Source organism: Silene latifolia, chromosome Y (assembly GCF_048544455.1).
Source record: "Silene latifolia isolate original U9 population chromosome Y, ASM4854445v1, whole genome shotgun sequence".
NCBI lineage: Eukaryota > Viridiplantae > Streptophyta > Magnoliopsida > Caryophyllales > Caryophyllaceae > Silene > Silene latifolia.
The window spans coordinates 57,055,385-57,080,496 of NC_133538.1; the positions used below are offsets into that span (position 1 = coordinate 57,055,385).

Below are 25,112 nucleotides of genomic sequence, written 5' to 3' on the forward strand. Positions count from 1 at the left end.
ATTCAAGAAACTCATTCTTGGTTATCATTACGAGATAATCACCTATACTATTCTAATCTTCAAGAAGATCTTCGAGTATAGGCTACGTCATCATCCAAGCTTGATTAATCTTTAGACGGACTTCGTCTTCATATAAATCTTGAATGAATCTTTATATCGTTTGATCTTGAATAGAGGCTTGAACATTTCATACTATCATCACAATCTTCTTGGTTGCTGGCTTGTAATAAGTTGATTTTAAAACACTTTGACAAACAATTACACGCAACAAGTATATAAAATGTAAAGCACCTTGACATCATCAAAACATAAACATATAAGCTATATGGTTCAACATGGGCTTAACCCTCAATTTATTACAAAGAGGGCATATATAGTGAAACAAGGATTAGGTTAACTAAGGGCTTAAATGACGATTAGACCCCTTAATTGAATTTCAATGCCTCGCAAGTCCTGGAAAGGGGATGCACGACCTGGCTTTGAAGACAATCATCCTGCATCAAGGGACTCCCATCCTGGTTCAAGGACGCCCGTCCTGAGCATGGGGACGCCCGGACAAGTTTTAGGACGCCCGTCCTGAGCTGCTTTTCTTCTTCTCTTTGTTTAGATGCCCCCTAATCCATGGGGGTCCTTCATGGGTCGTGTGGATCCTTTGTCATTTCCCATTTCCTTGTTTTATTAACTTAGGCCTTTAGTGTTATTCTCCTCTTCGATGCTTGGTCATTAAATGTTTTCAATTTAGCTCTGTTCCACTCCGTTTAGGCAAACCTAGTCTTCCTCTCCTACAAAGGACGCCAAACCTCATAGTATATGGAAGAAAGGAGGCTAAAGACAAGAAACGACCCTAATATATGCTAAATGTGTGTAAATAGGAGTCATATCAGTTAGCCTCTCACTTTTTTATGCAAGAAGCCGATAGGTGGTGGACTTTGACCGGTGCTACCGCTTCCCAGGATCCTAACTATGATTAAACCGCTTCAAGACTCTTATGGAGACTAGTTTCTATCCTAAGAAGTTCCAAGTCCTTGCTCACTATGCCTCTAAGTTCGTGAGGGATAAAGAGGATCGTGTCTACTTCTACAAGAACAAGTTGAATCCCAAGTTGGAGAGCATGGTGAGAAGAGACTCAACAAACTTTGTGGAAGTTTATGATGATGCCATTTGGGCCGAAAGTTCTTTGAAGGCATTTATAGAAGAAGCTAAGCCTCACAACGCTTCTCACTCTCATCGCCCTAACTTCCATGGAAAGAGACCCTTTGTCCCCTCGTCTTCATCAAACCATGCTAATAAGAAGAAGTTTGTGCTAAGAGGATAAGCCCATCCATCAACTTATTGGAAACAAAAGGATCATAAGTGTTTTGTTTGCAAGGAGCCCTATCATCCTTATGTTGATTGCAATGTCAAAGCCCTTACTTGTTTCCATTGCAAGAAGCCCGGACATCGCTTCAATGATTGCCCCGAGAGGAAGAATTCTGCTACTAAAATGCCAAGCCAAAAGGAACTATCTTTGTTATGAGTGAAGCCTAAGCCGCCGCTCATCCCAATATCATTACAGGTATGTTTTCCATTCTTTATCATCCTTGCCTTATTTTTTTGATACCAGCGCATCTTTATCGTTTATATCTTCTAATTTTTCGGAAAAGCTAACCCTTTATCATATTACTAGTGAAGATACTCTTATATCCTAACCATACGGAGAGATTATTTCTTGTTCTCTCTCATATTCCGATGTTCCTATCTCCATTGCGGGGACTACCTTTCCCGCTACCTTACTCTGTTTTCCCTTTGAGGAATTTGATGTAATTTTGGGTATGGATTGGTTATCCAAGTATTATTCTAGATTTGAGTGTAGAGATCAAAATATTTATCTTAACAGTCCGTTAGGTGCCTGTGTAACCTATAAGGGAACCCATTCCAAAATAGGTGTGAAGTTGATTTCCACCTTGAAGATGGTGAATATGATGAGGAAAGGTTGCCAAGCCTGCCTGTGTCTGGTAACTTCTACCACTACTTCGTTGCCAATGCTTGAAGAAGTGCCCATTGTTCGTGAGTATGCCGATGTATTTAATGATGAGTTGCCCGGAATACCTCCCGAGCCTGATGTAGAGTTCTCTATCGACCTTTTGCCCGGAACCGGCCCCATTGCCAAAGTTCCCTATCGTATGGCGCCAACCGAGTTGAAGGAGTTGAGGAAGCAACTTGATGATATGATTGATAAAGGATTCATTCGACCTAGTGCCTCACCTTGAGGTGCTCCTGTTCTTTTTGTGAAGAAGAAAGATGGATCCATGAGACTTTGTATCGACTACCGTGAACTCAACCGTGTTACCATAAAAAACAATTATCCTCTTCCGAGGATTGAAGATTTGTTTGATAACCTCAAAGGTGCTTCTACTTTTTCCAAGATTGATTTTAGATCCGGTTATCCTCAAATCCCCGTTCGTGAGTCCGATATCCCTAAGACCGCCTTTATCACGAGATATGGACATTTGGAGTTTAAGAGTATGCCCTTTGGTTTGACCAATGCTCCCGCTATCTTCACAGACCAAATGAATTGAACTTTTAGTGAGTTATTGGATAAGTGTGTTGTAGTTTTCATCGACGATATTCTCATCTTTTCTAAGTCCGAGGAAGAGCATGTCGATCATCTTTGTACCATTTTGGAGATTCTTCGCCGTCAAAAGTGGTTTGCCAACTTCTCTAAGTATGAATTTTGGTTGTCTAAGGTGTTGTTCCTTCCCCATGTGATATCTAAGGAAGGTGTTATGGTAGATCCTTCAAAGATTGAAGCCGTGATTGAGTGGAAGAGTCCTACCGATGTTGGTGAGATTCGTAGTTTATTGGGTTTGGCAGGTTACTACCGCCGCTTTGTGAAACATTTTTCCAATCTTGCTAGACGGATGATTCAACTTTTGAAGAAAGAGACAAGTTTTTTGGACTTAAGCTTGTGAACATGCATTCCAAGAGTTGAAGGGAAGTTCGACTACCACTCCCGTTTTGACTTTGCCCGAGGATCGTGTGGATTTGGATGTGTTTTGTGATGCTTCTAAGATAGGTTAATATGAGAATTGTTGCCTATGCTTCACGACAATTGAAAGTTAATGAGATGAACTATCCTACTCACGACCTTGAGTTAGCCGCCGTCGTTCATGCTTTGAAGATGTGGAGACATTTCGTCATTGGAGTTCATTGCTTTATCTACACTGATCATAATAGTTTAAGGTATATCTTCACCAAAAAAGAGCTGAATATTTGACAACGACGATGGTTGGAGTAGGTGAATGACTATGATGTGGAGTTGTTGTACCATGAAGGAAAGATAAACCTTGTTGCCGATGCCCTTAGTAGAAGGTCGACTCATTCTTTAAGTGGTATCTGTGTTCTTCCCCATGATCTTTGCACCGATTTCCGTAGATTAAGCATACAATTTGTGGAAAGTGGTTTTGATTACCTTGGTGCTATAGTTGCCGAGCCCATTATTCACCGTGAGATTTGTGATAATCTAGTGGATGATGCTACTTTCAAAGGATTTCAAGCCAAGCTTCTTGAAGGAAAAGCTAAGAATTATGAGATTGATGCTAGTGGATATATTCCTTATAAAGGCTGCATTTATGTCCCGGATGCCAAAGATTTGAGAAAGAGAGTTCTTGATGATGCTTATCTATCCCCTTATTCGATTCATCCTGGAGGTGACAAGATGTACAAGGATTTGAAATTTCAATTTTGGTGGCCTAACATGAAGAATTACATTGTGACTTATGTTGGAAGGTGACTCACTTGTCAACAAGTGAAGATTAAGCATAAGAGACCCGGAGGTTTGCTATAACCCTTGGATGTTCCTTTATCGAAATAGGAATCCATCTCCATGGATTTTTTTGGTGTTACTTAAGACCGTTAGTGGAAAGGATGTCGGTTGAGTAATTGTTGATAGATTAACCAAATGTGCTAGGTTTATTCTTATTAAAAAGACATAGAATTTGGATCGACTTGTTAGTGCCTATGTTGTGGAGATCGTTCGTTATTATGGTGTTCCCAAAGAGATCGTGTCAGATCGTGATCCTAGATTTTGTTCAAGATTTTGGAAAGCTTTGCAAGATGCTAAGGGTAGTAAGTTGTTGATGAGTACCGCTTTCATGCTGATACCGATGGACAAACCGAGAGTACTATTCAAACCCTTGAAGATTTGTTGCGTGCTTTTGCCTTAGACTTTCAAGCTAGTTGGAAAAGAGCTTACCTTTGGTGCAATTCTCCTACAACAATAGTTACCATGCTTCTATCAAGACGGCTCCTTATGAAGCTTTGTATGGAAGAAAGTGATGTAGCTCGATTTATTGGGATCAAGCAAGTGATGTTCATGATTTACGACCCGCCAAGCTAACTAAGATGATTGACCATGTAAAGCTCATCCGATAGAGGATGGAAGCCGCTCAAAATCACCAAAAATATTATGCCGATGTTCGCCGTTGACCCTTGTAGTTTGAAGTTTGTGATAAGGTGTTCTTGAAAGTATCCCCTATGAAAGGTGTAAAAAGAATTGGAGTAAAAGGGAAGTTGAGTCCAAAGTACATTGGACCCTATGATGTTGTGAAGAGAATTTGTGTCGTGGCTTACAAATTTGATTTGCCCCCGAGTTTGGGTAAAGTTCATAATGTTTTCCATGTGTCTCAACTTAGAAAGTACATTAGCGATCCAAGTCATGTGTTGCGAAATGAAATTCCCGAGCTTGAGCCTAGTCTATCTTTTGAAGAGAGACCAATTTGCATTTTGGACAAGAAGGATAGGAAGTTGAGGAGTAAGGTTGTACCCTTGGTGAAAGTTTTGTGTAAGTGTGGCAATGAGGAAGAGGAGACTTGGGAGCTGGAAGCTTCTATGCGTACCAAGTATCCGAGTTTGTTTTCTTGAGGTATTATCCCTTGCTTCAAGTTTCGAGGACGAAACTTTTGAAAAGGAGGGATGATTGTAACACCCGCGAAATTCCTGCTTTGGAATTTATAATTAATTAGCTTTTTTTTTTTACATAATAAACCTTATTTTCATAAAAATAGCATTTTTATTTGAGTTTGTAGAATTTGGGACCGTCTTGCCTAAATGGAACCTAGAGACAGATTCTACATCAATTTTGAGTAGAAATCGAGTCATTTTGGTTGTTTGGCCAAGTATGGTCATGTTGGGCCCTTTTAGGATCTCTTTTTTGCGGAAAAAACCCTTCCACTTCTTCTTCCTCATTCATAAAAATCTGAAATCTCTCCTCTCAAACCTCCATTAAACACCATTTTTCACTTGAGATCTTAAAACTTGCATAACTATCTCATTTCACCACCAAATCATCCTATTTTCGCGCCATTCTCTCGTTTTTCTCGCTCTCCATCTTTCCAAGTAATCCAGTCCAATCATTTATCAAGTTTTCTAAATTCCTTCATTCTAGGGTTAAGGTAATTAACTTAATTTCTTTGAAATTCTTGTTTAGGAAGCAACCTTGAAGACCGGGACGTGGATTGCTACGAGATTGACGAGACTTTGGAAGACTAGAAGTGCTAAAAGGTAACGGTGATAGGTTACTAAGTATTATATCATTTATGTGCTTTATTTTTTAAGAAATAGTCTTTGGTTTGATAAAGTTAGTAACTTTACATGTTTAACCATGTTTCTTTCTTAAATAATTGTTGTTGGGTGTTGTCTTAACCATGTATGTAGAATATTAAGCTTATTGTTACAATTGTTGTCAATTGGGTAAAGTTGGGATTTTGATGGTTTTATTTTGGATAAAACCCATGTTTACACTTGTCTTGATAACATGATCTAGTGATTTCCTTACATGTATTAGGTTGGAATTTGATGTGTTTAGGGATTTTCCATGTCTCCATTGTTGCTTGGTGTTGAGCATTGTTGAGTTTACATGAGGTTCACCTTCTTTGAATAAGGAAAAGGATGAAGATTTAAGTGTTTCACCTGTGTTTCTCCGAGCGGTAAAATTTTACACGGTCGAGTAAAGTTTTACCTGGTCGGGTAAAGTTATACACGGTCGGGTAAAATGTGTTTTTGGTTTTGTCGCTGAGGGGTGAAATTTCACCCGGACGGGTATAACTTTTACTGAACTATTGCGTTTTACTAAAATAGTCCTATCTCCCTCGTTTATTTCTTGTTTTGGGCGTGTGACCTACCGTTAGAACCGTAAGAGGACAAGCTATCACCTCCAATTAGTTTCACCTTATTATCATGTCTAGAACTCGATTTATGATCGTTTAAAGTTGACCCTTGTTGTATTCGAGTTCTAAACTTGTTATTTTGCATTGGGGTTTTTGTTTCTTGTTTATTATACTTTTTACCTTGGTTATAATACTTACGTATGGTGTGTTGACACTTATTATCATTATGACATTGAATACTTCTTGCCTTTACATGTTTAATGACGGTTTTTGGATGTTTCACCCATGTTTACCATGCTCTCTCTTTTTGGTCAGTTGAGTCATGTAGTGGGCTCTCATTTATTGTTGCGCATCTTGTCTTCTTATGATAATGTCATTGTGCATTATATACTGGCTTAACATTATTGACGCCACTCTCATGTCGTTCTGCCGAGATTTGGTTAACTCATTCTCTATGCGCCTCTTTTTGGGCCTTTGGTAAGGTTGTGTGGGTATGAAACCAAATTTGAGGTTACTCGGCCTTTGGGCAGGTTATGTGGGCCATGTTTTGAGTCTCGCATACGATATGTTATCATTTGTTGAATCGGGGAATGTTCATCCCGAGAGTCTGGTGCCAGGTTTAGACTAGGACCGTATTATTATCGTCGTCCTACCGGGAGGAATTGAGTCTAGAGAAGTAAGAGTCCTGCATAGTTTTGTTTATTTTCTTATGCCATTTACCATTTGAGTCGTCCTCATGTTTGATAAGTCGTATGTATACTATCTTGTTGTATTCCATGCACTTGGCGACTAATGATATGTGTATTTAATGTCCATTCTTATTTCCACATGTCAAGTTATCTATGTTATTATATTTATTATGTATTGTATTAATTACCGTTCTTAATTATGTTTATTTAAATATAATATGGCTGGGAGAACCTTGAGTTATTCCCCACTGACTATGGTATTCATGTTACATGAATGACAGGTGATAGTTGGTGCTACTTGGGGTGAACACATGTGTGAGCTAGCGAATGTCGAGATTTATTGATATTTACCTTTCGCTTGCTTAGACTCACCTTGAGACTTGTAATTTTTGGGAATGTTTCCCCCCCGATAGTTAGACAATATGGTTTGTAATTACTTTAAGGTTACTATCGTTGAACTCGTTTTCTTTTAATAGTGGACCCGTGTGTTTTGAATCTATTTTTTTTTTAAAAAAAACTCGTGTTTTCCATTGCATTTTATTCATTTAATTATCCGTTATAATGGGTGGCTTCACACGCATAGTAGATGACGTGTAGCTTACCATCATAACTTTGCCCCAGTACCGCTTCTAATGTATGATCGCTCGCATCAAACATTAGCTCGAATGGTAAGCTCCAATCCGGTGGCTGAACAATCCGGGCGCTAATTAAAGCTTTTTTCAACCTGTTAAAAACTTCAAGACAAACATCAGTGAACAAAAATAGGGCTTTTTTAGCTAAAAGCTCGGTCAAAGGACGAGCAATATTAGACAAATCTTTGATAAAGCGGCGATAAAATCCCGCATGTCCAAGAAAACTCCTTACCCCTTTCACATTGAGAGGAGGTGGTAGATTCTCAATCACCACAATTTTTGCGTTATCTACCTCAATACAACGATTAGACATAATATGTCCTAAGACGACCCCCCTCTTGTACCATAGAATGTCACTTATCCCAATTTAGCACAAATGATGTGACTCATATTTGAGCACATTTAGTCCCCGAATTAGCCTCGTTCCTATGCTTTAGAGTCCATAATTGGGTCATTTACTATCTTTAGTTTCCCATTTTGCATATTCTTTGAGGTTTTGTTTCCTTGGTAGGAGAGGAGTGCAAACCTTGCATTTTCATGGCAAAATAGAGCTAAATTGATCGCATTCAATGACCAAGCATCAAAGGGAAGACGATATTAGAAGGCATATGTAGATAATAAAGTAGATTGGGCAATGATGTAAAGATCCTTGCATTCTCAACAAGATCCCCTCGGATTGTTGAGGAAAGAAGAGAAAAAAAGTGTCTGACCCAGGATCCGAGCGGATTGCTGCCAATCCGAGCGTCCCCCTGCCTAGCAATCCGAGCGTTCCGACAGCAAGACGCTCGTCTTGAAGCCTCACAATCCGAGCGTCTCCACCATAATTCGCTCGGATCTCTTTACAGGAACCACCGTGCCAGCTTCCAAGACGCTAGGGACGAGCATATCTATGTGGGACTAGGAAAACGGAGATGCACATCTCCTTGGAGAGGAGCACTTCCTCAACTTTTCTTAAGGGTATTAATAGTCATTTAAGCCCTTGGTAACCCTAATATTTAAGCCCTTAGGGGTTGTTTGGTTGATCAAGGAACTTAATTTTCCTAGGAAAATACTATTCACGGGAATTAAGTTCCCTCATCCAATTCGGGTGAATTTCGGAAATGTGTTTGGTTGCTCATGTAGGAATTAAATTCCACAGGAGCTTCCAATGACCAGGGGGAGTAGGTAAGCAACTTCGTACATCATGTAGGCATTGGAAGTTCTTGGGAAGTTCTAATTCCTACATTTTCCAAAATTTATGGCAACCAAACAACCCATGTTTTTCAAAATAATGGGATTTTCGAATGCCTATGTTTTCTAAGTGGCAACCAAACGATCCATAAATACCCCTTTGTACTACCTATATCAGCAAGCAGTCTTAATACTCTCTTAATCAAGTTGTAATCAATTTGTAATCACATCTTAATCTTGTAATCAACTCTTAATCTAGTCTTAATATAAATCTCATTCCTTAATCTTTCCTTAATTTCTCTATCGTTCATCATTTATTTTGGGTAATTAGAAGATTATTTGGGTTTATTTCGAGGATTGACAACCTTCCATCAATCATCAAGTACTTCTATTATTCTTTTCTTTATTATTTGGAATCATATTCATAGGTATAATTCTCCCTTAATCCTTTTAATTATTGTTAATCATTTTCATTTGTTAATCATGTTTTGCCATGCTAGTATGAATGACAACCTTATTAGCATGCTAAACTTGATAATGAGTGAGTAGTTTCCTTAGATAGGGTTAATGGAAAATTAGGGGAAACCAACATGGGGATTGATTCATGCTTAATCTAATATGTTTTCATAATTAATTTGCTTGTTTGTTGTGATTCCAACTTATGCACATGTTATGCTTGATGAAATGCGAGCCTATGAATCCTTGCATTTTTGACCCATCATTTATCTTTTCAATGAGACTTGTAAGACATAAACCAACTCGAGTCTCATTAGACCATGCATATAGTTGGATAGGAAGGATTAAGTCGACTTGTAGGTGTTGTACAATCTAATCAATTCGGCTCCGGGACCTAAACCTTCTTAGGGATTGTAAGATATACACTAACTCGATTCCATCAGAACAATAAGTGCTTGCATCTAGTAGAGAATATGTTTGTAGGATCAAATCCCATGTATTCCCCTATGAACCTATGATACCCTAGTGCTTTTAATCAATTGTTTACACCTTCATTTTATCTACCTTGCTTTGTTTTTATTGTTGATTAGTTTTAATTGATCTCTTATCTCAACCCCAAATTGTGACACCCTAAGACACGACCATTTACAATTGAAAATCCTACATCAATACCCGTCCCTTGGGATCTGACCTTTACTTGCCTCTTTACTAAGAGTAGTTTGTGAAGTTATAAATATTGTTTTGGTTGAGTAACTTTTGACGACGAGTTTTACAACAACACCAAAATGGCATTGTTGCCGAGGACGGTCTTAACTTGATTTGATTCTCTTTGAATTGTTTTTAGTTGTGTCTTTCTTCACCTTGGGGAAGTCAATTTCCTCAAGGTTTATTCTAATTGTTTTCAAGTTGTTTGATATTTTGCATGTATAGAAGATCACAAGGTAATTTGTTACCCATTGATCTTGAAATTGAAAGAACTTTGAGCAACAATAGAAGACTTACTAGAAATAATTTGAGAGGTATTGGTGAGATTGTGGACATTCAACCAAATAATATTGAGTTTACCAACCCTTTTGCAAGAGAAGGAGAGGATAACCCAACAGAAAACCAACCACAAAATAAACTCACAATGCCTAAATTTTCATAACATTCCGTACCAACCGAGGAGGACCTACCGAATGGTACTCCTACACCACAACATTTAACCGGTTATTTCATTGCCAAATACGCATTCATACAACTAGTTGAGAGAAGTCAATTTGGGGGGATGCCTAGTGATGACCCTCATTCTTATATGGAGACTTTTTGTGACTATTGTGATGCGATTTCTCAAACCGGAGTTACTCAAGACCAAATTCGATGGGTCTTATTTCTTTTTTCTTTGATTGGTACCGCGAAACAATGGTTGAAGAGCCTAGATTATGCTACTCTTGGTATTGATTCTTGGAAGAAATTGGCACTTGCTTTCTACAAAAAATTCTATCCTCCGGAGAAGTCTTACATGTTGAGAGCCCAAATCACCGGGTTTAAACAAAGGGATAAGGAATCTTTGTATGAAGCATGGGAGAGATTCAAGGACACTTGTCGATCTTGTCCACACCATGGACTTAGCGAGTGGTTCTTTGTACAACAATTTTGGAATAGTCTATATGAAGACTCCCGAAACATTCTTAATATGGGCTCAAATGGTAAGTTTACCGAAGTTGATGACAATCAAACATGGAACAAGATTGAAGAAATGGCAGTCTATAACTCACAATATAGTAGACGTCGGATGGCTAATAGAGGAGGAAAGCATGAGGTAGACTCTATTACTCAATTGGGTGCTCAACTTAGTGCTCATATTGACACCATTAATTTGAAGTTTGAGAAGGCCATGGCTAAACTAGGAGAGGCCTCCAAATAACCAAAGCAACATGTTAATGCTATGGTAGCATCAGCATCAATTCCAAGTGGAGTATGTGAGAGTTGTGGAATTTTGGGACATGACCAAAGTGAATGTAGGGGAACAAGTGAATGCTTTCCAAGCATACAAAAGTGGCACCCCTTATTCCAACTATTACAATGAAAACACCAAATTCCATCCCAATCTTTCATACAAAAGTCAAAATGTTCAAAACTCTCAACAAACATACACCCCACCTACAATGAGAAACCAAGCACAAATACCCTTTTACAATTAAAACCAAAGTTATCAAAACCAATCTTCATACAATCAAACAAATGACCAAGGTTTTGATGTTCAAAAAGCGGTCGTCCAAATGAAAAAGAACCAACAAGAGTTTTTCACTCAAATACAAAAGGATAGCCAAGCAAAAGACATCACCATTAACAACATACTAGCTCACACAAAGATGTTGGAGACCCAAATGTCTCAATTAGTATCTTCTAGTTCACAAAGACAAAAGGGGCAATTGCCACCTCAAGGTAATCCCCCAAGACATGAGTCGGTGAGTGCCATCCATTTGAGGAGTGGTACGAGGTATGAAGGGCCAAAGAGGCCCGTTGATAAAGATGTTGTGAATGCTAGTGACAAGGAAAGAGTTGTGAAAAACTCTAGGGATAAAGAACCCACCATTCAAGAAGTTTCAAAGAATGACAAAGAGAAGGCTAAGGAGAAAGAGCCTATTGTGATTCGACTTCCATTTCCAAGTCGTCAAGATAAGCCTAAGTTTGATGAATAACTTGGGAAGTTTATGGAGATTGTGAAGAACTTGGAAGTCTCAATTCCATTTACGGAATTAATCAATCACGTTCTGGCCTATGCAAAATACATGAAAGATATTCTTACAAAGAAGAAATCCATCCGGAAGCTTGAGACTATTGCTTTCACTAAGGTGAGTAGTGCCATCCTACAACGAAGTTCACCTCCAAAACTAAAGGACCCGGGAAGTTTCTCTATTCCATGCACCATTGGCGACACCACAATCAACAAAGCTCTATGTGACCTTGGGGCAATTGTGATTGTCATGCCATATTCGGTGTGCAAGAGGCTAGGAATGGAAGAACTCAAGTGCACTAATATCACACTTCAAATGGCGGATCGATCAACGAATACACCTTTAGGGGTATGGGAGGAGGTGCCGGTAAGAATTGGCAAGTTCTTCATCCCAGTGGACTTTGTTATTGTTGACATGGAGGAAGACTCCAACATTCCTATCATTTTAGGAAGGCCTTTCTTACACACCGCGGGAGCAGTGATTGACGTGAAACATGGTGAACTCACACTTTAAGTGGGAGATGAAATAATCACTATTAATATTGACAAGACAATGAGAGCTCCCCGCTTACATGAGCCATGTTTCATGGTTGATCATTATAGCCGAGAAAGTGATAGGAAGAAGTTGGCTTATCAATGCAAAGAACAAGCTATCAGTAAAGAATCACCACCCATATGGGGGAAGAAAGTGGATAATCTCCAAGATGCTCCATCCAAAGAGCAAGAATGTTTCAACAAGAATGACAGCTTGAATAGCTCACCACCACTCATGACAAGAGAAGAAGAATGCCTCATTGGCCATAATGACAAGAAGAAAGAGGAGTTGTTCTCATCAACTCATGATACTATTGGGGAACAAGTAGATGAAGTATGCGGACTACGAGATGATGAGTTTGAAGGGTTAGTCAACCCTTATATTGGTAATGCTATTGTTAGATATTGAGTATGTACGAAAGAGGAATTGACAATAATAACACCGGACCGAATCGACTCCGCTTTCCTAATAGAATAATTCGACCCTTTACAGTGCCTGGGTATAATCGAACTTTCTACTGAGATAAGACGATGCCCTCTGATTTTTGGCACAAAAATCAGAGACGTAAAATAGAAATATTTTGTGTAGAATGTTAAACGTTCTTTGATGCAAATAGAAGATTATGATTTTCTGTATTACAAACATCTTCAATCCATTCTATTTATATAAATATGAAACGGTACAGGGGAATGTATTTGTGAAGAGTTGTGACTTTTCACAAATTCCGACATATTTAATGTCTATTGTGGGAATTAAAACCCGTCAAAGTTTCCTGGGCATTGCCCCGAAGCCCCCCGTCATAGTTGTTCAAATGAAAACTATTCCCTAAATTCGTAAATAATTATGCAAGTGTACACTCCGTACTATCCGAACTTACATTATATTATAACAAACTTGCCCATCTACGAACCAAACCCGAACACGCTAAAATGAACCGGTAATTAGACTTAAATTACCAACATTCCTCCCCCATTTAAGCGTAATTCAAGATTTTAGATAAGCTAACAAATATACCAATTTTTGCATAAATGAAAATGTCACGAAGATTGAATTTCCACATAGTAAAATTACACATTCCAAATATTCGAGTATCGGGGTGTGACTTAGCATTGAACCCTTTCTACCCATTTTGAATACATGAAGATAACTCACACATAAATTAATTTACTTCTAAAGTTACAAAACCGACACTTATTTACAAGCCTAGTGTCCCATATCTATTCATGAACATATCAGGAGTCAAACCCATACTATCTTGAAGCGGCTGTACTTCATGTTCACATAGGTTGATTCTTTTCATCGTGTCCTTGCAAACACACTTTTTCAAAAGATCAACCTTACAACATGCAAGTCTAAGCACAAACCTCGGGATATAAATTATAGTGTGCTTAAATCTCTTACCAATAGGCCATCCACATTGAATTCAGCCTTTAACATTGAATTAGAGGGGAATTGGGTATTCTATCGCCAAGGATCTTATACGAGTTTTAGTCTCATCCCGTTAACCGACTTTATAATCAAGTCCCTAAATGATCCTTTATGCAAAGTGATCAACTAAAAAATGAGATCTCACAAAAGACAACCAAGATCATCCCCATTTATGATAGTCCATAAACCGTGTTATAGCAAACACCCCGGTGCACCGTTATTTACTATCAAAAAAACATGGATAAAATTGGTCTAATAATTTTAAGTAATACCGTAGATTAATTAATTTCCTTAGCTACTTAGTCTTAACCTGCTATGCTAACACTACTCATACTAACTCCAATGTCAAAATCATAATGTAAATTCGCTTCTTGGAAGTTCATATACTCTTGATACTTTCCAAAGTAAAATACACTACCACTAGTAGATAATCACCTTCTACATTTGGTACTTCAATTTGCAAAATACTATCCCTCTAAAACCGAAGGAAAAATGACATAGGACAAACCATAATTCATGGTTTACTTTATACATTGTCACACTTGCTTAATCCTTGGCCAAAGATGAGTACCAGCTATACTAGTATACTTACTCAACTTGTCAAACCGCAATAATTAAGCCCTTGTGAAAACCCGATTCATGACTTCAATTCACTTTTTACTGTTAGATAAAACCGTCATACTCAACCCTTGGAATATTAACCGGAGAATAATAATCATATTCTCACCCTTATCCTAATACTAAGGATCATATTACCTCCCCCACGTCCTTCATAAAAGAACACGATAATAGAACCACCTTTTACAAAGTAAATCATCTTTGGTCTATGCCAAAGATCAACTTGTTAATAATCCTACAACAAATGACTACTCAATAACTGTACATTCAATGCTATTGATGTACTTCTTACATGGTTAAACCACCATGACTCCATAATCTCACGATAGTTATCGCAAATCATCATTCTTGAGATTATATGGTAAAAATAATTAAATAATCAAAACTGATATTACAAATTCTTACCGGACTTTGATGAATAAACCAACCATCAAATCACCAAATAAATAAATTTTGATGAATTTAGCCAACAGGGTTTAATTACTCACACTTATTAATCCAAATTTGATTAAATGCTCAAGAATAAACACCTGTAGATTTAATAAGAATACCAAAATAGAAAACCTATTACAGACATCACATCACCAAATTGGTACCAATTATGATGAAGAGATCACCAAATAAAATAATGAGTACTAATCTTTGTGAAAACCTAGGTAGCACCAAAACGGACACGGACACGGGACACGGCATCCCTTGAAATTTAGGACACGGGACACGTTATTTAAATTTAATAAAATATATATTTTATAATTATAAACGTTCGATTTTATTTTTATAAAAGTATTTGATATTAAATTTAAATAAGTGAAGCTAAAACTTGCCTTGATTATAACTCATTTTCATTTACTATCCAAACGAATCTTTTAATCAATCTCTTTCGACATCTCATTTTACGCTTAAAGAACATCATTCATCCCAAATGATATCCAAATGTCATGGACACGTGTCGGACACGGCCGAAATACCATGGACACGCGTTGGACACGTGCCCGAATAAATGTAGAAAATTAGACATGGCTTTATAGGTGTCCGACACGTTCGACGTGTGTCCGAGGAGTGTCGGTGTCCGACACGGTGTCGGACACAGGACGACTGGTTAGGAGAAGTGTCCGTGCTACCTAGGTGAAAACAAAAGATCCACGGTGATTCATATAATCACCAAACAAACATATCAAATGAAATCAACCACATTAACCAAGAAGTAATTATAATCATACATTCCGTCATGCACTATATCAAAGTAAACAATTGTTCCATGCCACTTCAATGCTTATGGTATTTGACAAATACCAAGTACAAGATGCAAAAAAAAAAGTTCATTTTCAATGATTGACAATACCAATTTCTTGGACAAATTACGCATCACAATAATCATAACAGTAAATGAAGGAAAACTTATCTTGTATTATGTGATGCATCAGACTTTGACAAATATCGTTCCAATAGCAACAATACATTGTATTTCGTTCATCCTTACCATGGCAGGCATAATTATATTATTTCATATTACAAATATCAGTGATAGAAAGAAAGAATTATCTCGAGCGATGCTGTTGATACCCGGATCAAATTTGCTGGGTTCATTCGAAACGAACACTCTATCGGAATCCCAGTGCCGAACACTATATTTGAACGAGAAAATCATTCCACATTTTTAACCGAGTGCCAAACTCATATACCGAAAATTTGGCTTTCCCGATCTTCTTCATCGTTCGAACGCAAAATTATGAATTCATGAATAACAAATTCTAGATTTTGACACCGTCTCGCTTACCGGGCACAAATGCACAATCCATATAAAACCACATTTTACTTATCTGGTTATTATACCGCATGTATTATCCCAGTGTGCAATTAATCCCAAGAGAGAATCTTCCCATTACTCCGCACGGAGGACAAGGAGTACTCACGCACGTACAACATCAGTAAATTGTTTTAACTAATACCATGTTGAGTTCCTCTTATTTTCACGTGATTAAAGTCATCCAAAACAAAATTCTGGAACCACAAACCAACTTCTCTGATTTGTGTTCCCATGTTTATATATTGTATACCAATTCCGTCATTAACACAAACGTAAATACTCTTAAGAATATTTCCTTCATTATCATTCCTTGACATTCGTCATCTTGACAGATTTCAAAATTATTCTATTAGATTGTTAGATATTGAGTATGTACGAAACAGGAATTGACAATAATAACACCGCACCGAATCGACTCCGCTTTCCTAATAGAATAATTCGACCCTTAACAGTGCCTGGGTATAGTCGAACTTTTTACTGAGATGAGACGGTGCCCTCTGATATTTGGCACAAAAATCAGAGACGTAAAATAGAAATATTTTGTGTAGAATGTTAAACGTTCTTTGATGCAAATAGAAGATTATGATTTTCTGTATTACAAACATCTTCAATCCATTCTATTTATATAAATATGAAAAGGTACAGGGGAATGTATTTGTGAAGAGTTGTGACTTTTCACAAATTCCGACATATTTAATATCTATTGTGGGAATTAAAACCCGTCAAAGTTTCCCGGGCATTGCCCCGAAACCCCCAGTCGTAGTTGTTCAAATGAAAACTATTCCGTAAATTCGTAAATAATTATGCAAGTGTACACTGCGTACTACCCGAACTTACATTATATTATAACGAACTTACCCATCTACGAACTAAACCCGAACATGCTAAAATGAACCGGTAATTACACTTAAATTACCAACAGCTCTGACCCAAGACTAAGGCTTTGGTGACCATTTCCACTCAAGTCACCACAATGAAGAACAATACAATGTGCAAAAGTCAATTGAAAATTTTTATAATGACAATGAACAAGCCTTCGATTACTTCTTCAAGGTGTTGAGCAACATCAACAGCACCTTGGCTATGCCCCTTGACCTCTCATACATGGATGCGAGTTTGGTGGAGTCCTCCCTAAACCACCATTTGTAAATATTCTAACCCCTTAACTTGCATTTTACTTATTGTATTGCATTTTTGTCAATTTTGGATTTATATTTTTATGCTTTTATCAAGATTATCATTTTGAGAGAAAGTGAGGGAGGGACTTATATGTTTATTGATGTGTAGTGTTTTGACATAGTATGGAGATAGCAACTGCCTAGGCTATCCAAGCCTTCGTAGTGCCCCCACAATCAAGACCAAAGGAATGAAGAGTAAATGACATGGGTTATACGAATACGCACGGGTGGAACTGAATCGGTGAGGTACAAGGACAATCTGAGCGGCCTGACAGCAATCCGCTCGTCCTGGATAAAAAAATTCGAGCATCCTGTAAGAAAAAACGCTCGTCCTGAGAGAGCTGGAAAGGAAAATTTTTCTGTGACTGAAGATCCGAGCGTCTCCTAAAGGAATCCGCTCGTCTCCACCAAGACGCTCGTCTTAGTGAGGATCCGCTCGTCCTGCTTCTATTAAAATCTGGAATTTCTCCCTGACCAGGAATCTGAGCGTCCTCAAAAGAATCCGCTCGTCTCCCTTCAGAAAAACGCTCGTCTCCTGCAAAAGACGCTCGTCTCAGCACGGGCTTTCTTTTCTGAAACAGCTGACAGAGAATCCGAGCGTCCCGACCACATGACGCTTGTCTCCCCTGCTGAAATTAAAATATAACGGGATTAAAACCCCCCTTTCCCATTTCATTTTACTCATTCAAAACACAAACACATCTCCAAAACCCTCAAAACCCTCAATCCCTCCATCCATCAAAATCAATTTTCTCAACCAAATTTACCCAAATCAATTCCAAACTCCCTCAAAAGAAGAGGGTAGTGAGGAAGAAGAAGAGAGCTCAAGTGAATGTGGTGAAACCTGCGGGTCTATGGAGGTAGATGAGGATGACGATGCTAGTGAGGAAGTCAGAGATGATGATGGAGATGGGAGTGACACCGCCATAGGCGATGATTGAGGATTAGCAAGCTCTTGGGAGGATGCCACAATACTTTGTGAGTTTCCTACACCTCCCTTAGCTTTGCTCATTTCTCTTGTTTTCATAAATTTCTATTCTTGATCATGAGTATTTTCATTGTTCCCACCATGTAAAATCCAAAATGACAATTGTAGTTTCATGCATAGCATCCTTATGCATGAACTCCCCCAATTTTTGACATTAGAAATAATGTCTATTTTGGTTTGGGGAAGTTTATGCACATGCATTGAGAGTTAATTTAAATTATGCTCTTCAACCAAACAAAAATTCATGCATCATATAGCATAGCTTAGTTTGCATTCACTTTTGTATATATATATATATCATATAGTTTGCTTTTAGCTTAGGAATCATGCATTTTCATATAGCATGCATAATTTCTTATCGTATTGGCCATTGAGGACAATGCCCATACTAGTGTGGGGATGGGAAATTCTAACATGACTTTTTAAACAAAAATGATAAAAATTGAAAATTTTTGAAAAATAAAAAAACATGTCTTTTTATTTCATAATCATAAAAACCATAAAAAATTGAAAAATTGAAAAACCCAAAAACATGTTCATTTCCTTCATAGTGTAGTCTTGTATATATTGTGTTTGTATATATTGTGTTTGTTCATCCTTTTTCACATTGATCGACTATGCCACATCCGAGACATGAGGATATTGAAGACCACATAGTATGATCTTTCCAATCTCTTTTCTCCTCTTTATGTTAATGACTATGTGGCTTTATTTTGATTGATGTGGTATAAACATTGTGATTATAAAATTGCATTTAGATTATATGGCATACTAGTTGGTAGAAGCATATGCATTAGGATGTATAAATGTTAGTTGCATCATGGCATATAGTTGCATTTAGGAAATATTTTGTGAAAGCATCTATTTGGGAATTTTGACAAGTGTATATAAGGCCCTTGTAGATACTTTTTCTTCTTAAGACTTTGCTTGTTAGAATAATACTTGTAAAACACCCTAGGATGTGTCATGCTAGTATCCTTTGAACCATGGACTAAGGCCTAGTCAAGAGTACCTTGTGGTGTGATAACTCCTTGGATACCATTTATTCCAAGGTGACTCTTGAAACCATGCAACCATCATCCATATTCTACTACATTTTGTCATCAAAGGGAATGGGCACACAAGTTTTTCAAAATTTGAGTTCAAGAATTGAAATGAAAAGTCAAAAAAGTTTGCAATTGCATCAAAAGAAAAGAGGAGTAACAAAAACGAAAACTCCTATGCTTCAAATATAAGCACCCTCACTACAAATGGGGTGACTTTGAATGTTCAAAAGAAAATGCAAGAAAAAGTTGAAATTGTCAAGTGTTGAAAATGCCAAACATCAAGGAAATGGCAAAAATAAATGTTCTCAAAATGTCTAATGCCACAAATTGGGGGGGAAAACAACAACAAAAAGCAAACTCCCATATGAAACTCAAGTTCTATTGATCCCTTTTCCATCGTATCCACTTTTGTGCATGGTAGAGAGGGGACGACCCTTCTTCTTGTCTAGACAAGAAGGGGAATTCCGCGATCCTCCAGTGTTTCTAACACCATAGGGAGTCTACTCTTGACGAAAGCATTTAACGATTGAGGACAAATGTACCCTAGCTTGACACAACTTGGAGGTGATTTATTGGTATCCTTCTAGGCTTAATAGTTTGAAGAAACCATATATATGATGGAATGTGTACCCTTAGATTGCTTCCCTTTTAGATAATTTCCGCCACTTTGATGAGGAAAGTGGCTATTATTTTGTAGATGCATCCATTACTTAATTTGTGTGCTTAATGATTGGATGTATCACCATTTTGGCAAGCTCCACCTTGCCTTGCAAAAAGGCACCCTACCTCATGGATGTCTTGTTGTGAGTTGAAGGGGTGGAGTGAGACCCGCTAATTGTCTCACATCGGCTATATTAGTAGGTTAGTTTGAATAAAGTCTTAGTTTTTGTCACCTCTTTACTCGGGACGAGCAAAGGTTCGGTTTAGGGATGTTTGATGTGACTCATATTTGAGCACATTTAGTTCCCGAATTAGCCTCGTTCCTATGCTTTATTGTGCATAATTGGGTCATTTACTATCTTTAGTTTCCCATTTTGCATATTCTTTGAGGTTTTGTTTCCTTGGTAGGAGAGCAGTGCAAACCTTGCATTTTCATGGCAAAATGGAGCTAAATTGATCGCATTTAATGACCAAATATCAAAGGGAAGACGATACTAGAAGGAATATGTAGATAATAAAGTAGATTGGGCAATGATGGAAGGATCCTTGCATCCTCAACAAGATCCCCGCGGATTGTTGACGAAAGAAGAGAATAAAAGTGTCTGACCCAGGATCCGAGCGGATTGCTGCCAATCCGAGTGTCCCCCTGCCCAGCAATAATCCGAGCGTCCCGACAGCAAGACGCTTGTCTTGAAGCCTCGCAATCCGAGCGTCTCCTCCATGATCCGCTCGGATCTACTTACAGGAACTACCGTGCCAGCTTCCAAGACGCTCGGGACGAGCATATCTATGTGGGACTAGCAAAACGAAGATGCGCATCTCCTTGGAGAGGAGCACTTTCTCAACTTTTCTTAAGGCTCTTAATGGTCATTTAAGCCCTTGGTAACCCTAATCTTTGTGCCTATCTTTAGTATAAATACCCCTTTGTACTACCTAGATTAGCAAGCAATCTTAATACTCTCTTAATCAAGTTGTAATCAATTAGTAATCTCATCTTAATCTTGTAATCTAGTCTTAATACAAATCTCATTCCTTAATCTTTCCTTAATTTCTCTACTGTTCATCATTTATTTTGGGTAATTAGAAGATTATTTGGGTTTATTTGGAGGATTGACAACCTTCCATCAATCATCAAATACTTCTATTATTCTTTGCTTTATTATTTGGAATCATCTTCATAGGTATAATACTCCCTTAATCTTTTTAATTATTCTTCATCATTTTCATTTGTTAATCATGTTTTGCCTTGCTAGTATGATTGACAACCTTGTTAGCATGTTAAACTTGATAATGAGTGAGTAGTTTCCTTAGCTAGGGTTAATGGGAAATTAGGGGAAACCAACATGGGGATTGATTCATGCTTAATCTAATATGTTTTCATAATTAATTTGCTTGCTTGTTATGATTCCAACTTGTGCACATGTTATGTTTGATGAAATGTGAGCCTATGAATCCTTGCATTTTTTACCCATCACTTATCTTTCAAATGAGACTTGTAAGACATAAACCAACTCGAGTCTCATTAGACCATGCATATAGTTGGATATGAAGGATTAAGTCGACTTGTAGGTGTTGTACAATCTAATCGATTAGGCTCCGGGACCCAAACCTTCTTAGGGATTGTAAGATATACACTAACTCGATCCCATCACAACAATAAGTGCTTGCATCTAGTAGAGAATATGTTTGTATGATCAAATCCCATGTATTCCTCTATGAACCCATGATACCCTAGTACTTTTAATCAATTGTTTACACCTTCATTTTATCTACCTTCCTTTCTTTTTATTGTTGATTAGTTTTAATTGATCTCCTATCTCAACTCCAAATTGTGACACCCTAAGACACGACCATTTACAATTGAAAATCCTACATCAATACCCGTTCCTTGGGATCTGACCTTTACTTGCCTCTTTAACAAGATTAGTTTGTGAAGTTATAAATATTGTTTTGGTTGAGTAACTTTTGACGACGAGTTTTATAACAACACCAACAAAATAAGCTTCTCGGCACCGATTTAATAATTTTTCAAGGTTTATCAAACAATCATCAAAACTAGTGCGAACCACAGAGAAGTCATCCATTAACACCTCCATAAATTGCTCCACATAACCAGAAAAAATAGCCATCATAAATCTTTGAAAAGTGGCGGGAGCATTACATAATCCAAATGGCAACCAACGATAAGCATAAGTGCCAAATGGACATGTAAATGTAGTACTATCTTGATCACTTGGATGAATTGAGATTTGGAAAAATCCGGAATACTCATCCAAGTAACAAATGTAGGAGTGTTTTTCTAGTCGTTCAAGCATCTGGTTTGTAAATGGAAAGGGGAAATGATCCTTCCGGGTGGCTTTATTCAATCGGCGATAGTCAATGCACATTCTCCACCGGGTAACAATTCTTGTAGAAATCAGTTCATCCTTAACGTTTTTCACGACATTCATCCCCTCTCTCTTTGGAACGACATGAACCGGGCTCACCTATTTACTATCAGTGATAGGATAGATTATGCCCACGTCAAGTAACTTCAAAACCTCCTTTATGACAACCTCCTTCATATTAGGATTTAGGCATCGTTGAGGCTTAATGGAGGATGCATTGTCGTCCTAGAGTAGTATTCTATGTTTACAAAAGGATGGACTGATTCCCTTAAGATTGTCAATTGCATACCCAATGACACTTTTATATTTTCGAAGAACAATCAACAATTTAGAAATTTAGCTGTCATTGAGTGCACTATTGATGATAACTAGGTAAGTTGAATTTTCTCCCAAGAACACGTGTTTTAAAGAAGATGGAAGTAGTTTTAATTCTACCTTAGAAGGCTTAGAACTCTCCCCTGGCTTACCCGTTACCTGTAACGCCTCTAGTGGAGACTCAGTTGAATGAGATGGAGAGGAATCAAGCATCCAAACATAGGCTAACAACTCCACATCCTTAGAATTAGTGTTGGTGAGACAATCTTGTAGTTTATCAGACGATGTACACTCCAAAGAAGGCTCAGACAAGTAATCCTCTCAAACATCAACTCGGTAGAAACTATCACTCATAGAAGGATCATCCATAGTTTTGCTAAGCTCAAATCATACCTTGTCTTCACCAACTTGCAATGAGAGCTTTCCACTTCTCACACATCAATCATAGCTCCAGAAGTAGCTAAACATGGACGCTGCAAGATAATGGGTACTTGAGTGTCCTTCAGAATGTCCATGATAAAGAAATCACATAGAATAACAAGTTTCCCAATAGCTAAGGCAACATCTTCAACGACCCCAAGTGGAATTTTGACTGACCGATCAGCTAGTTGCAGTAAAACTCTAGTCAGCTTTTGGTCTAGCATTTGCAACCTCTTAGAAATCGATGGAGGCATAAGGTTAACACTATCCCCTAAATCACACAAAGCATGTTGAATATAAATACTTCCAATAGAACAAGAGATCGAAAAATTGCGAGGATCGTCACACTTTAGAGGAAGCTTATTATGGAGTATGGCACTACACTCCTTAGACAAGTTAATAGTCATGTTGGCTCCAAGTTTCTTTTTAATAGAAGGAAGCTCCTTGAGAAATTTTCCATAAGATGGGATTTCAGAAATAGCCTCCAAAAAGGGAATATTAATGTGCATTCCTTTTAGGATCTCTAGAAATTTTCCGTACTTTTGCTCTAAATTTGTGTTGGCTAACCTTTGAGGAAAAGGTACAGGTGACACATATACTCTAGGTGGAATTAACGAAGCTTCCTTCTCATCAGCTTCCTTCTTTTCAACTACAATTTCCTCCATTGCCTTGCCCTCATCCTCGATCACAATAGCTTTATCTTCAACAACAATGCTCTTAGGATTAGTAGTCTCTTCAAGTACCTTCCCGTTCCTTAGGGTTAAAGTATTCATCTGACCTTTTTGAGTAGCTTCAGTGTTTCCCTGAAATTGACCATGAGATTTCACAGATTGACTTATTTGTTGGGCTATTTGAGCAAGTTGGGTTTCTACAATTTTATGTGAGGATTTCAGTTGAGAAATCAGTGTAGAAAACTCTTCATTTTTCTGGTTTTGGTCCCGCATATATTGAGATTGTTGGGATAGAACTTGCTCTAACATCAACTACACATTAGATTTTTGAGGAGCTTAGGGTTGTTGAAATTGTTGTTCTTGTTGCTGAAATGGGGGACGAGATTGAATGGGTGAATGATGATAAGACGGTCTTGGTTGAAAACCAGGCGGTTGCTGAAAAGGCTACTTAACTTCATGTTGGGCATTCTAGATGTTACTGGTGTTTCCATATGAGAGCTTAGGTTTATGAGCCCATCTTGGATTGTAAGTATTAGAATGAGGGTCCCATTGGTGCTCCCCATTACGAGCATTAACTTGCTCAAGCATTGAAGCATTCCCATACATAGAAGAGTCATGCCCATTAACCCCACAAAGTTGACTTATGGGTGATGAAGAACTAGAACCACTACTCAATTTAAGCTGAACCACTTGTTGAGATAGATCATCAATTTTGGCTTGCACCACATTAATAAAGTCATTTTTAGTCTTGCTCCCTCGAACGTGATGGTCACTACCCCAATGATAAGTGCTTATTGCTAGATCCTCTATGAGAGCCTTGCCTTTGTCCTAAGAAATCCCGTCTAACCGCCCACCAGCAGCGGCATTAAGGTTCATTGCAACTCCGGGTTTAAGGAATTGTAGAAAGTAAGAATAAATACCCAAGATGGGATCCCGTGATGAGGATATTGCCGTTGAAGTTCCTTGTACCTTTTCCAAGTTTTATATAGAGATTCATCTGCATGTTGGACAAATTCTGTAATGTCGTTTCTAAACTTGGCAGTCTTCCCTGGTAGAAAGTATTTTGGTAAAAAAGCGGTAGAAAGCTTATCCCATGTATCGAACGAGTCAAGATCACAATTATTCAACTATTCACAAGCACTCACTCGAAGAGAATAAGGGAATAATCTCAACCAAATGGTGTCATCAAATTCTTCATTAATCTTGATGTCAGCTTTATGAGGGAATGTATTCAGGTGCTCGTTGGA

General features: G+C 37.9%; 3 protein-coding genes and 2 non-coding genes across 5 annotated transcripts; 3 read left to right on the forward strand and 2 right to left on the reverse strand.

Annotated features, from left to right (window-relative positions):
* Positions 1-3,061: 3,061 nt before the first annotated feature.
* Positions 3,062-3,772, forward strand: LOC141628112 (uncharacterized). Its single transcript, XM_074441291.1, has 2 exons — positions 3,062-3,222; positions 3,415-3,772. The coding sequence occupies exons 1-2, from the start codon at positions 3,062-3,064 to the stop codon at positions 3,770-3,772; spliced, it is 519 nt and encodes a 172-aa protein (XP_074297392.1).
* Positions 3,773-4,515: 743 nt separating this feature from the next.
* On the forward strand, positions 4,516-4,902 carry LOC141628113 (uncharacterized). The gene has a single exon (XM_074441292.1). The coding sequence runs from the start codon at positions 4,516-4,518 to the stop codon at positions 4,900-4,902; it is 387 nt and encodes a 128-aa protein (XP_074297393.1).
* A 5,692-nt stretch (positions 4,903-10,594) lies between these two features.
* On the reverse strand, positions 10,595-10,701 carry LOC141635457 (small nucleolar RNA R71). Its single transcript, XR_012540146.1, has one exon. It is a non-coding gene; the product is annotated as a small nucleolar RNA R71 (small nucleolar RNA).
* Positions 10,702-23,205: 12,504 nt separating this feature from the next.
* LOC141628114 (uncharacterized) lies at positions 23,206-24,174 on the reverse strand. The gene has a single exon (XM_074441293.1). The coding sequence runs from the start codon at positions 24,172-24,174 to the stop codon at positions 23,206-23,208; it is 969 nt and encodes a 322-aa protein (XP_074297394.1).
* A 621-nt stretch (positions 24,175-24,795) lies between these two features.
* On the forward strand, positions 24,796-24,902 carry LOC141636234 (small nucleolar RNA R71). The gene has a single exon (XR_012540860.1). It is a non-coding gene; the product is annotated as a small nucleolar RNA R71 (small nucleolar RNA).
* The last annotated feature ends 210 nt before the right edge of the window (positions 24,903-25,112 follow it).